Raw genomic sequence first — 14452 nt, forward strand, 5'->3', positions numbered from 1 at the left:
TTCCATGATGGAAAGGTATGTCAGACTGTAGCCATAGAAAGGGAGAGGGGAAAGGAGAGACAGTGCAGGGAAGGAACATGGCCCGTGGAAAGGGGAAGTGAAGAAGAGGGAAAGAGAAAAAAGGAAGATGGATGGAGAGGGGTGGGTGGGAAAAAAGAGAAAGAAAATCAAATGACAGGAGGCAGTGAGGGGAGGAAGAAGAGCTGAAGAGCCATGGGGAGAAAGGCGGAAAGGGGCCCTGGGGGAACCCTCTGTCCTCCTCCCTCCCTGTCCCCATCCCATGCCTCCTAGTCTGGATTCTGGTGCAGCATCTACCACTGTGACCTCTCCCCTATTCTGAGCTGCTCTCGCAGCTGGCCATTCACCACCCTTGAGTCTTCCATCTCTGGTCACTCCTCGCTGCACCAGGACAGAGTCCATGCTTGAGCCTGGCCTCTGAGATCAGTTAGGGAACACTCCCACCTTCTTCCTAGACATGCCTTCCACTGTTCTCCGCCCTCTATCTTTTCACTATTTTTAACTATAAGAAAATCAGTTTTTTTTTTTTTCCCACCACGCGTTACAACCACTTTATTCATAAATGCTTTGCCCTTTTTTTTTTTTTAATTCTGACACTTGGTAGAACATATCAGTGCTGTATTTTAATAGTAAACTGAAAAACTACATTTTAATTTTTCTGTAAAAATTGTCATTTTAGTTTGTTCATGTATCATTTTACATTAACATATAATAATAAAGTATAATAATAATATTAAAGTATAATAATACTGTAGTGTCATCTTGTTTAGAAAAATAAAACTATTGCTTGGCATTAATATCTCCTTTTGTCATTAAAATATCATATATATGTATCTGAGAATATATATACATATGTATATACCCAGGGTCTTCCTAACCACAAATAACTGTTTTGGTTTAGATAAGAGCATTTTCCTTTACTCTTATGTGAACCTCCAAATTCTATTGATACATTGCATATTTTAGGCATTGAGATTTTGTTTTTTCTTATTTCTTTTACTTCTCCTGTCCTTGCTTCACCAACCTTCCCTTCCCTAAATTTTCCCAAGTTTCTAACCTCATAAACTGGAGTTTGATACTGTAACAGGGAAACATGGCACAATCAAAACAGTGTAGCCCCTAGACGTCCCTGTTCATATTACAGACCCACTCGTAGTGCTGCAGGGCAGATTTATAAAATTCGCAGGAGCTGGAAACTTAAGGCAGTGGGCAGAACTGACAGTGGGAAGATCTGGAAAGAATATTTGAGATGTCACTTAATCCAATGACTTTGAATCCAATTAAAAATCCATTGTTTATTTTGAATCCTTCAGTTCAGTTCAGTTCAGTTGCTCAGTCGGGTCCGACTCTTTGCAACCCCATGAATCGCAGCACGCCAGGCCTCCCTGTCCATCACCAACTCCCAGAGTTCACCCAGACTCACGTCCATCGACTCAGTGATGCCATCCAGCCATCTCATCCTCTGTCATCCCCTTCTCCTCTGGCCCCCAATCCCTCCCAGCATCAGAGTCTTTTCCAATGAGTCAACTCTTCGCATGAGGTGGCCAGAGTACTGGAGTTTCAGCTTTAGCATCATTCCTTCCAAAGAAATCCCAGGGCTGATCTCCTTCAGAATGGACTGGTTGGATCTCCTTGCAGTCCAAGGGACTCTCAAGAGTCTTCTCCAACACCACAGTTCAAAAGCATCAATTCTTCGGCACTCAGCCTTCTTCACAGTCCAACTTTCACATCCATACCACATGGATGTGATTCCATGACCACAGGAAAAACCATAGCCTTGACTAGACAAACCTTTGTTGGCAAAGTAATGTCTCTGCTTTTGAATATGGTTGGCAATACAGGTCGCCAAAGATTGTTCCAAAAATAACACTAACCAACTAAGAGACCTGACAGATAAACACATCTGCCACACTCATGAAAGGGGCGCCAATTTGGAACAGACCTCAGTATGTGTTGTGGACTCATGCTTCGTGACATTTTCTGTCATGGAGAGTGCACAGTGCTTGGTTTGTTACAGGGAGGTGTGTTATTGAAAAGCAATCTCAGGCAATGAGTGGTGGATAGACTTGTTTTTCAGAAAGAGGGTATGACTGGGTTTCTATAGCTCAGGCAGGATAATTCCAGGTGGATGAAATGACCTTTGGAAAAGGGTATTGCAAAGGTCTCCATTCATTCACAGGTATTATACTGAGTGGCTAATGTTGGGGATGGAGTCTCAGTAGAGAGTGATTCTTTTTTTAAAAAAATATTTATTTATTTGGCTGCGGCACATGGGATCTTCATTGAGGCATTTGGGGTCTTCCGTTGTGGTGCATAGGCTTCTCTAGTTGTGGTGCGTGGGCTTAGTAGTTGTGGTGAGCAGGCTCCATGGCATGTGGGGTCTTAGTTCCCCAACCAGGGAACAAACCCGAGCCCACTGCGTTGGAAGGGGACTTCCAGTGGGCCAGTAGGGGAGTCCTGAGGACCATGTGTTGTGTTCTAGTTGCTCAGTTGTGTCCGTCTCTTTTCGACCCCATGGACTGAGGCCTGCCAGGCTCCTCTGTCCTTGGAATTCTCCAGGCAAGAATATTGGAGTAGGTTGCCATTTCTTTCTCCAGGGGATCTCCCCGACCCAGGGTTTGAACCCAGGTCTCCTGCATTGCAGGCAGATTCTGTACCACTGAGCCACCAGAGAAGCCAACTGTACGTTTAACTAAACCATTATCTTTAATGCCTTGTGTGCGTGCATGTGTGCTAAGGTGCTTTAGTCCTGTCTCACTCTGTGCGACCTTATGGACTGTAGCCTGCCAGGCTTATTTTGTCCATGGGATTCTCCACGCAGGAATACTAGAGTGGGTTGCCATGACCTTCTCCACTCTAATGCCTTTCTTGCTGCAGTTTCTGATACTGGAGTGCTAGTCATGCTCTCTTTGTGTAGCTTCTTGTAGGTCAGCTCTGTGTCCATTAAAATTTGAGGGACTTCCCTGGTGGTCCAGTGGTTAAGACTTTACCTTCTGATGCAGGGGATTCAGGTTTGATCTCTGGTTGGAGAGCTAAGGTCTCACATGCGTTATGGCCAGAAAACCAAAACATAAAACAGCAACAATATTGCAAAAAATTCAATAAAGACTTTAAAAATGGTCCACATTCAAAAGATCTTTAAAAAAGAAAAAAAGATTTGATACACGCCCTTAAGTGGCATATAAGTAGGGGGAGACAGACTGCTAAACAGCTGATATATAAATATAAAATATAAAACTCATAGGATAAAGAGCTGAAGAATAGAGACAAGCCATTTTATTGACTTGAAGGGCAGGTGGGCTCTTTCAGAATCAGGGTGAGTTTTCTAGGCGGGCAGGGATGGGAAAGGCATTTCTGATAGAGCACACAGGCAAAGTTATGATGGTAGTGAAGTGCATTACATGCTAAAGGACAGTGGTGGGGAGCATGGCCATGCAGAAGGTTAGAGTTGACTGGAGGAGATGACTATGGTATGAAGTGGCCTAGGATGAGGCGGAAGAAGGAGTTAGGCCAAAGTATGTTGAGAGTAAAGGACATAGAGGTAATGCTGGAATGTGGAGGAGAGAAAGTATGGCACAATCTCTCCATTCTCTACTTTGGGAAATCCTATCCATTTTCATCAGTTCTTTCCTGACCTGGCTGCTAACCAGGAAGAAAACAAAGCGCTCTCCCTTTTTTCCTCCCCATTTTTTTTTTTAATGTTAAAAACTTGTAAATTGCGGTTTTATTGACATAGAACATTATATTAACTTCAGGTACATAATAAAATGATTTAGTATTTGTATATATTGCAAAATGATCACCATAATAAGTCTTATGTATCAACACACATAGTTACAAAGTTTTGTATGTATGGGATGAGACCTAACAGAAGCAGAAGATATTAAAAAGAGATGGCAAGAATACACAGAAGAACTGTACAAAAAAATTCTTCACGACCCAGATAATCACGAAGGTGTGATCACTCACACTCACCTAGAGCTGGACATCCTGGAATGTGAGGTCAGTTGGGCCTTAGGAAGCATCAGTACGAACAAAGCTAGTGGAGGTGATGGAATTCCAGTTGAGCTATTTCAAATCCTGAAAGATGATGCTGTGAAAGTGCTGCACTCAATATGCCAGCAAATTTGGAAAACTCAGCAGTGGCCACAGCACTGGAAAAGGTCATTATTCATTCCAATCCCAAAGAAAGGCAATACCAAAAAATGCTCAAACTACCACACAATTGCACTCATCTCACATGCTAGGAAAGTAATGCTCAAAATTCTCCAAGCCAGGCTTAAGCAATACGTGAACCATGAACTTCCAGATGTTCAAGCTGGTTTTAGAAAAGTCAGAGGAACCAGAGATCAAATTGCCAACATCTGCTGGATCATCGAAAAAGCGGAATTCCAGAAACGTCTATTTCTGCTTTATTGACTATGCCAAAGCCTTTGACTGTGTGGATCACAATAAACTGTGGAAAATTCTGAAAGAGATGGGAATACCAGACCACCTGACCTGCCTCTTGAGAAACCTATATTCAGGTCAGGAAGCAACAGTTAGAACTGGACATGGAACAACAGACTGGTTTCAAATAGGAAAAGGAGTATGTCAAGGCTGTATATTGTCACCCTGTTTATTTAACTTATATGCAGAGTACATCATGAGAAACGCTGGGCTGGAAGAAGCACAAGCTGGAATCAAGATTGCTGGGAGAAATATCAATAACCTCAGATATGCAGATGACACCACCCTTATGGCAGAAAGTGAAGAAGATCTAAAGAGCCTCTTGATGAAAGTGAAAGGGGAGAGTGAAAAAGTTGGCTTCAAGCTCACCATTCAGAAAACGAAGATCATGGCATCTGGTCCCATCACTTCATGGGAAATAGAAGGGGAAACAGTGGAAACAGTGTCAGACTTTTATTTTTTGGGGCTCCAAAATCACTGCAGATGGTGACTGCAGCCATGAAATTAAGAGACGCTTACTCCTTGGAAGGAAAGTTATGACCAATCTAGACAGCATATTGAAAAGCAGAGACATTCCTTTGCCAACAAAGGTCCGTCTAGTCAAGGCTATGGTTTTTCCAGTGGTCATGTATGGATGTGAGAGTTGGACTATAAAGAAACCTGAGTGCAGAATTGATGCTTTTGAACTGTGGTGTTGGAGAAGACTCTTGAGAGTCCCTTGGACTGCAAGGAGATCCAACCAGTCCATCCTAAAGGAGATCAGTCCTGGGTGTTCATTGGAAGGACTGATGCTGAAGCTGAAACTCCAGTTCTTTGGCCACCCAATGCAAAGAGCTGACTCATTTGAAAGGGCCCTGATGCTGGGAAAGATTGAGGACAGGAGAAGGGGACAACACAGGATGAGATGGTGGGATGGCATCACCGAGTCAATGGACATGAATTTGGGTAAACTCTGGGAGTTGGTGATGGACAGGGAGGCCTGGCGTACTGCAGTTCATGTGGTCGCAGAGTCAGACATGACTGAGCAGCTGAACTGAGCATGAGAGTGAATATAACTTAAAAATATTTGTTTATGTATTTATTTATAGTTGTGCTGAGTCTTCATTGTGTGGGTTTCCTCTAGTTGTATTGAGCGGGGGCTACTCCCTAGTGTGTGGGCTTCTCATTGCCGTGGTTTCTCTCGTTGCAGAGCATAGGCTCTAGGGTGCACAGGCTTCGTAGTTGCAGCCTGTGGGCCCTAGAGCGCATGGGCTTCCGTTGTTACGGCGCATGGACTTAGTTGCCCCAAGGCATGTGGGATCTTCCCAGACCAGGGATCGACCCATGTCCCCTGCATTGGCAGGCGGATTCTTAACCACTGAACCACCTGGGCAGTCTAAATATAACTTTATGAGTTAGTGTTTTCTACCCATGCTTTTTTGTTCATATGGTTAGTTGGCCACTTAGTGCATTGTTTCAAAGTTGCTTTAGATGTCTACTGTTTCTGTAGGCTAGAAAGCCCTTCAGGGAGGGGAGTTTTGTTGTATCTATTCTAGGTTAGGTGGCTATATGCTGCTGCTGGTGGCTATATCAGATCAGATCAGTCGCTCAGTCGTGTCCGACTCTTTACGACCCCATGAATTGCAGCACGCCAGGCCTCCCTGTCCATCACCAACTCCCGGAGTTCACTCAGACTCATGTCCATCAAGTCAGTGATGCCGTCCAGCCATCTCATCCTCTGTGGTCCCCTTTTCCTCCTGCCCCCAATCCCTCCCAGCATCAGAGTCTTTTCCAATGAGTCAACTCTTCGCATGAGGTGGCCAAAGTACTGGAGTTTCAGCTTTAGCATCATTCCTTCCAAAGAAATCCCAGGGCTGATCTCCTTCAGAATGGACTGGTTGGATCTCCTTGCAGTCCAAGGGACTCTCAAGAGTCTTCTCCAACACCACACTTCAAAAGCATCAATTCTTCGGCGCTCAGCCTTCTTCACAGTCCAACTCTCACATCCATACATGACCACAGGAAAAACCATATCCTTTACTAGACGAACCTTTGTTGGTGGCTATATAGTAGATGCCAAATGTCTTTTTGCTGTTTTTGTTGTTCAGTGGCTCGATCTTGTCTGACTCTTTGAGACCGCATGGACTGCAGCGCACCAGGCTTCCCTGTCCTTCACCATTTCCTGGAGCTTGCTCAAACTTGTGTCCATTGAGTCAGTGATGCCATCTAACTGTCTCATTCTCTGTCATCCACTTCTCCTCCTGCCTTCAGTCTTTCCCAGCATCAAGGTCTTTTCCAGTGAGTTGACTCTTCTCATCAGGTGGCCAAAGTATTGGAGCTTCAGCATCAGTCCTTCCAAAGAATGTCTCTTAGGTTGGGTTATTCTAAAGATTAGTATCTCAACTAAGCTATTTTACAACTTTAAAGTTGTACAGATTCTGTGATTCTGAATATTCCACACTGGCCTAATTTTTGTGGTTTAAATGACAGAAATTATTTTCTTTAATACTGAAGAGCTCTTTTGGCATCATAGCTTGTTTGGCATGGAACACTTTTTTTTCTTAAATGTAATTTGTTTAAATTCAAAGTTATTTGTCTAAGAAAGGGAAAAGTTCACATTTTGAAACTCTAAAAATAACATACTGGATGGATGATGCCAAAACAATGGTTTCAGTCAGAAAACCATTTCTCAATCCAGCATCTAAATGAGAACTAACTACCGGAATCTTATCATAGTTACTAGGCTTTCACTGTTTTAAGGCAATTAACAGCAGTATTGAGAAACCTAAGTAATGAAATATTTTTAAAACCTCTAATTTTTTCAGATGTCTAATGCTTTGTGATGATCAAATGTTCCTTATATAAGCCTGATGTAATGTGAACGATCATATCTTATAATACAGCTTTAAAGTTTTAATGAAAAGTATGATTTCATTCTCTTAGTAGATAGATAAATTCACCCAAATCAGATCCCATCGATCATGCATTAGTCTATTAAGATTATTTTTAAAATAATGCTCTTAATTTGCTATGGAATTTACTAAATTTGCTGAGATAAATTTCCTAGGATAGTTTTCTGTACAGTTCTAGGGAGAAGTACAAGAGTGACTTAAGTCTGTTTAAGGAACTATCTTATTTCTATAAAAGTGGTTTTTCAAACTTGAGATGCAGATACGGGGTGAGAAAACTTCAGGAAACTTGACTTAGCATGTACGCATACATGTTGACCTACCCAGCAGGGCTTATGGTATTAGGTTCAAAAGCATTTTGATTCTTGATTCTTTTCTCCTTATTTTGAGACATCTTCTGTTTCTATCATATGTAGGATATTTAATAATATAATTAATCAGCATGTCAGCATAATTTTTGATCCCTTTGGTAACTTAATAATAAGATTTGTGTGTATGTATGTGTTAGTCACTTAGTCATGTCTGACGCTTTGCGACCCCATGGACTATAGCCCACCAGGCTCCTCTGTCCATGGAATTCTCCAGGCAAGAATACCTCCAGGCAAGTGGGTTGCCATTCCCTTCTCCAGGGAATCTTCCCCACCCAAGAATTGAACCTGGGTCTCCAGCATTGCAGGCAGATTCTTTATTGTCTGAGCCACCAGGGAAATCCCCAAGGTCATTTATGTTCTAGACATAAACTGTTAAATAATTTAATGCTTATTTTTTCAACAGATGTGAATTATTAAAAAGAAAATGGCCCAACGGAGCACTGTATTTCCTTCTCTTGTCACCGAGGAAAGGTATAATATATGGAAAATATGCATCTAAGGTATACTTTTTCTTTCCACCAATTCCATGAGGGCTGCTAGTGGGCATGATGGTCATTATAAAAGAAGCCTTGCAGCTTCTTTTATATCCAAGAATGACTTTTCTTAAGGACAAGAGTAGTACTGTTGTGTCCCCTCTCCAGCTTCTGACTTGTAGGACACTGTGGACCATTCAGTGATTGTGACCGGTGGAGATTTCACGGTAGCCCTGCATTACAGTTGTACTTCTGATTAACAATAAAATGTACCTCTGGAGGCTTATGGGCGGATATCCCCACTAAAACTTTTAAATGAGAAGTTGCAAATTGAGCGTCCATAGGCCAAAACTGGCTCATAGAAGTAATACATTGTTTGGCCTGGATCATCTTAAATACTTTTTAAATGAGTTGTTAACATTTTAAAAATCAGGTGGGGACTTCCCTGGTGGTCCAGTGGTTAAGACTCGGTGCTTCTGATGCAAGGGGCATGGGTTTGATCCCTGGTCGGGGAACTAAGATCCCACATGCCTTGTGGCATGGCCAAAAATACATAAATAAAAATCAGGTGACTTCACATACAAGCCTAAATTTCTTGGTTCTTCTTGAACTATCAGATGACCTGGAAAAAAGAATCTGCGTTCCCAAATGGTTACTCATGGGTGGAACAGAATTGTGGCTCCCTTAGGTGAAGAATGCCCCTTTCAGTTTCTCAAAGTCCCTAACATGCCCTAGTGTATCCTGTGTGGTATGCTTCACTCCTTTATATCCATAGCCTGACCCTTGTAGGCATTTGAGTTTATAGCCACTTTAGGAGAAGGGGAAAGGAAAGCAGGTCCAGTGATTCTGTTAATAAGCTTTGAGCCTGCAGCCTCTTGCGTTGGGAGGGCATGGAGCCTGCTACCAGCACACTTGACTCTCTGTGGACCATTGATTAAAGATGCTGCCTGTCTCACAAAGAAAACTCTTTGGGGCAGAAATTCTGCTTCAAATCTTCATTTAGCTTGTAAGGATAGATACTTTGCCTTTCCTGGGAAGTCTTGAATCTGGCTTTAAAAATGATTTTTTTTCCTAACTGACAACCCTAGTAATGTGGGGCTCCCTTCTGTAGGCGAGTTCGAACGATGCCCCGACACAGCCAGTCCCTGACCATGGCACCCTACTCATCCGTAAGCCTAGTGGAGCAACTCGAAGACAGGATCCTCTGCCACGAAAAAACCACAGCCGCCCTTGTGGAGCACGCATTCCGGATCAAAGACGACATCGTCAGCAGCTTGCAGAAAATGCAGAACAAAGGGGGAGGCGACCGCTTGGCCAGGCTGTTCTTGGAGGAGCACATCAGAAACATCACTGCCATAGTGAAGCAACTGAATCGGGATATCGAGGTATGGCATGTGGAAGTGTGGTGCGTTCCCACAGACAGATCTGCCCCACACCTGATGACCCCTCACAGGCATTTCTGCCATCAGACCACAGCCGTCTGTCTTGTCCAATCTTAATGATTGCCAAGGAAACAGCTTGAACAAATACATTAAGTATATTCCAGTATCTGGTAGCAGTTACTGTTAGTGTTATTTGTGTTTAATCTCTGTGTACCTTGCTGATTACTAAATCACTTTGTTTTGTTTGGCTCTCAATGGAAAGAGAGGAGAACTCATCAGATAGTTTCCCTGTAAAACCCTTCCTGTCGTTGAAGACAGCTATTAAATCAATTACTAGGTCAGCCTTTGCTGCTTCAGATGAAATGTTTCTAGGTCATAATGATTATATATAATACAGTTGATTACTCAGACAATCTGGGGATTTGAATTGCTTCTCAGGCTTGCTTTTATTGCTCTATTTTTCTCTAAAATGAGCCCAAGAAAAGGCCAATATTGTCTATTTTTAGAGTTTGTAAATTTACTGCTGTTTATTGGGCAATCACAGGGACCACAGAATTTAATTCAGAAAGCTTAAGATCATTTAGAGCCCGGGCTAACATCACTGAACAATGTCAGTACTTCCCTGGTGGCTCAGATGGTAAAGTGTCTGCTTACAATGTGGGAGACCCAGGTTCAATCCCTGGGTTGGGAAGATCCTCTGGAGAAGGAAATGGCAACCCACTCCAGTACTCTTGCCTGGAAAATCCCATGGACAGAGGAGCATGGTAGGCTATAGCCCATGGGGTCGCAAAGAGTCGGACATGACTGAGAGACTTCACTTCCTTACACATGTAGTTTGAAAATATATGAATAAAAGGTATATGGCTAGATTAAGGAAAACCTTTGTCTTATGTCATGGAGATTGTATTTTAATTATGCTTCCTGAAATCAAGACTCTTTTTCAGTTTCAGATTTGTATTTATTTATTTTAAAAGCTTTACTGAAGTACAATTGAAAAGCCACAGAAGTCTACCCATTTTAAGTGTACAATTCAATGATTTGTAGTAAATTAATAGAATTAATGTTGTGCAACCATCAACACAGTTCAGTTATAGAACATTTCAATCACTCCCCAAATTTCTATCAGCCTGTTTGCGAGTAATCCTTCCTTCTACCCCAGACCCAGGCAGCCACCAGTGTGCTTTCTGTCTCTATAGATAATTTGTCTTTTCTGGACATTTCATATGAATGGAATCTTACAATATGAAGTCTTTTGCATCCAGCTTCTTTCACTTAGCATAATCTTTTTGAGGTGCAACCATGTTCTAGCATGTATCAGTATTTCGTTTCTCTTTATGTCTGAGTGGTATCATATTGGACTTTCCTGGTGGCTCAATGGTAAAGAGTCTGCCTGCAATGCTGGAGACCTGGGTTCGATCTCTGGGTTCAATCCCTGGGTCAGGAAGATCCCCTGGAGAAGGAAATGGCAACCCACTCCAGTATTCTTGCCTGGGAAATCCCATGGACAGAGGAGCCTGGAAGGCTACAGTCTGTGGGGTTGCAAGAGTCAGAAATGACTTAGCGACTAAACCTACTTAATAGTATCCTATTATATGGATATACAGCTTTCTGTTTTTCCACTTATCAGCTAATCAACATTTGGATTGTTTCCAGTTTTTAGCTGTTGTGACTAAAGGTATTGTGAATATGTGAACATGTCTTTGTATGGAGATATATTTTAATTTTTCTTGGGTAGATGACTAGGTGTGGAATTGCTGGGTCTTGTAGTAAGCTTATGTTTAACTTTTTAAAATGTAGCCAAACAATTTTCCGAAGTGGCTATGCCGTTTTACAATCCCACCAGGAATGTGTGAGGAGTCCAGTTTCCCTACTTCATCCCCAGCACTTGCTATCATCTCTCTTTTTGATTATAGTCATTATAGTGGCCGTGTAGTGGTATTTCATTGTGCTATTAATTTGCATTTCCCTAATAACTAATGATGTTTTCATGTCCTTGTTAGTCATTTGTGCGTCTTCTTTGGTGAAGTGTCTACCCAAGTCTGTTGCCCATTTTTTAAAATTATTTTTTATTAATTAATTAAGATACTTACGTTTTAACCATTTTAAAGTGTGCAGTTCATTGACATTAATTACATTCACAATGTTCACCTCTGTTGATTTTCAAAACTTTTTGATTATCCCAAACAGAAACTCTATTCCCAGTAAACAATAACTCTCCATTGCACTTTCCCCTCAGCCCTGGGCAACTTCTCTTCTGCTTTCTGTCCCTATTCCAGGTATATCACAGAAGTGCAGTCATACAGTACTTGCCCTTTTGTGTCTCGGTCATTTCACTTATAATGATTTCCAGATTTTTTATCCATGTTGTAACATGTGTCAGAACCCATTTTTAAATTAGGTTATTTTATTATTGAATTGTAAGATTTCTTTGTATATTACAGATACAGGTCCCATATCAGATAGGAGATTTGCAAAATATTTTCTCCCATTCTGTGGCTTCTGTTTTCATTCTTCTCCCAGTGGTGTCTTTTGAAGCACAAATTTTAATGAGGTCCAACTTACAAGTTTTTAAAAAAATGGTTTATATTTTTGGTGGTATGTCTTGAGAACTGTTTGCTTAACCCAAGGTCATAAGGCTTTTGTGCTCTGTTTTCTTCAAAAGTTGATTTTAGTTTTTACCTTCAGGTCTGTGAGTTACTTTGAGTTAATTTTCATGTATGAAGTGAGGTTAAAGATCTAAGTTAATTTTTTTTTCAAATGGATATCCAAGGAAAATCGATCATTTTCCCGTTTGCCCCTTTGTCAAAAATGAATGGATCATAAAATTTAAGGGTTAATTTCTGAATGCCATTGATTTGTATGGCTTTCCTATGCCAATACCACATTGCCTTAATTTTTAGCTTAAGAGTACATTTTGAAATCATACAGTGTAAGCCCTCCAACTTTGCTCTTGTCAAAATTGTCTCTCTCAGCTATTCTAGGTCCTTTGTATTTCCTTATAAATTTTAGGATTAGCTCTATTAAAAACTCTGCCAAGATTTTGACAGAGATCACTTTGAATGTATAGATCAGTTTGTGGAGAATTGCTGTCTTAATATTGAGCCTTCAGTGTTGCAAAGCATCAGCTCTTGGTTTTATTTTTTTCACATTTGCTTTTTTGTTTTCTATTTCATTGCTTTCAACTCTAGGTTGTTTCATTTTTCTCTGCTTATTTTAGGTTAGTTTGCTTTTCTAGTTTCTTCAGGTAGAAGCTTAGGGAATTGGTTTGAGATCTTTCTTCTTTTCTGATAATGGTGTTTAAAGCCATAATGTGGCCTCTGAGCACTGCTTTGGCTGCTTCCATGAGTTTTGGTACGTTGTGATTTTGTTTTCATTCGGTTTAAAGTATCGTAAAATTTACCTTGTAATTTCTTCTTTTTGGTACATGTGTTACTTAGAAGTATGTTATTTAATTTCTGAATGTTTGGAGTTTCCCTATATTTAGTGGATATTTTGTGGATTTCTAATTTAATGTGGGCAGAGAACGACTTTGTATATCTTTAATCTCTTTAAATTTATTTAGACTTGTTTTTAGAGATTTTTTTGATGTGCATCTTTTTTTTTAAGTCTTTGTTGAATTTGTTACAATATTGCTTTTGTTTTATGTTTTGGGTTTTTTGGGTGCAAGGCATGTGAGATCTTAGCTCCCTGCCTAGGGATTAAACCTGCACCCCCCGCATTGAAAGGTGAAGTCTTAACCACTGGCCCACCAGGGAAGTCCTGAGACTTTTTTTTCAGTTATTGAATGTCCGATTTTTATTGTTGAATTGCCCATTGCTCCTCTCAGTTCTGTCAGTTTTGCTTCATGTATTCAGGGCTTTGTTGTTACATGTGTACACATTTATAATGTGTATATTTTCCTGATACAGTGATTCTCCTGTCATTATAAGATGTCTCTCTTTATCTCTAGTAACATTTCTTGTTTTCAAGTCTCTTTTGTCTGATATTAATATAGCTATTCCAGCTCTTTATGTGGAGAAGGCAATGGCACCCCACTCCAGTTCTCTTGCCTGGAAAATCCCATGGATGGAGAAGCCTGGTGGGCTGCAGTCCATGGGGTCGCAAAGAGTCGGACACAACTGAGCGACTTCACTTTCACTTTTCACTTTCATGCATTGGAGAAGGAAATGGCAACCCACTCCAGTGTTCTTGCCTGGAGAATCCCAGGGATGGTGGAGCCTGGTGGGCTGCCATCTGTGGGGTCCCACAGAGTCAGACACGACTGACGCGACTTAGCAGCAGCAGCAGCAGCAGCAGCAGCAGCAGCAGCAGCTCTTTATGACTATTGTGTACATAGTTGATTTCCTTTTTTGAGAAGTCTCACTCAGCTTATACCCAAGGGAGAACCTAGAATACCACATGATTAACCATTTTCACTGTCTTTGGAGATTACAGCACACCTTTACTAAGTCAGAGATTTACTCAGAGTTGTATCCTATTGGAGTACATTTGTCTTTTTTTAATAAGGGGATGGAGTTGATCTTTGTTGCTTTGGTGACTGATGGCATCCATTTCAGTTTCTTTGGATCATAGCATTTTATTTTCCCTTTGGAGTTTACCTTTATTCCATTGGATACAGGCTAAGATGGCTATTAATCAGAGTGCCTTATCACATTTTTTGATAATGTGGATTGGAGTCCATAACACAGACCAGAGCATTGAGACTCTCACTTCCTGGAGTCCGAAACCTGAGCAGAGTGTTCCAAGGACATGAGTATCTTTCCAGCAGCTGTACCTGTAGGATGTTAGGTAGTGGTCCTACTGCCTTGACCCTAGGAATTGCCTTTTGTGTCTTTTTCTCAGTCTGGATCCCCAGCTGTCCTGTTGATTGT

The 14452-nt window shown here is 41.3% G+C and overlaps 1 protein-coding gene across 2 annotated transcripts in view; it reads left to right on the forward strand.

Annotated features, from left to right (window-relative positions):
• The window catches only part of FAM81A (family with sequence similarity 81 member A), an 85302-nt gene that overhangs the window by 14626 nt on the left and 56224 nt on the right, over window positions 1–14452 (forward strand). Inside the window, exons 2-3 of one of the 2 annotated variants that reach the window (XM_070377992.1) lie at window positions 8130–8197; window positions 9311–9584. In XM_070377992.1, coding sequence (XP_070234093.1) covers window positions 8151–8197; window positions 9311–9584 — 321 coding nt within the window. In that variant the 5' untranslated portion in view covers window positions 8130–8150. Of the gene's footprint in view, window positions 1–8129; window positions 8227–9310; window positions 9585–14452 lie in introns of both variants that reach the window. The other variant, XM_070377993.1, reaches the window with a different exon arrangement.

This window comes from Bos mutus, chromosome 10 (assembly GCF_027580195.1).
Source record: "Bos mutus isolate GX-2022 chromosome 10, NWIPB_WYAK_1.1, whole genome shotgun sequence".
NCBI classification, from domain to species: Eukaryota; Metazoa; Chordata; class Mammalia; order Artiodactyla; family Bovidae; genus Bos; species Bos mutus.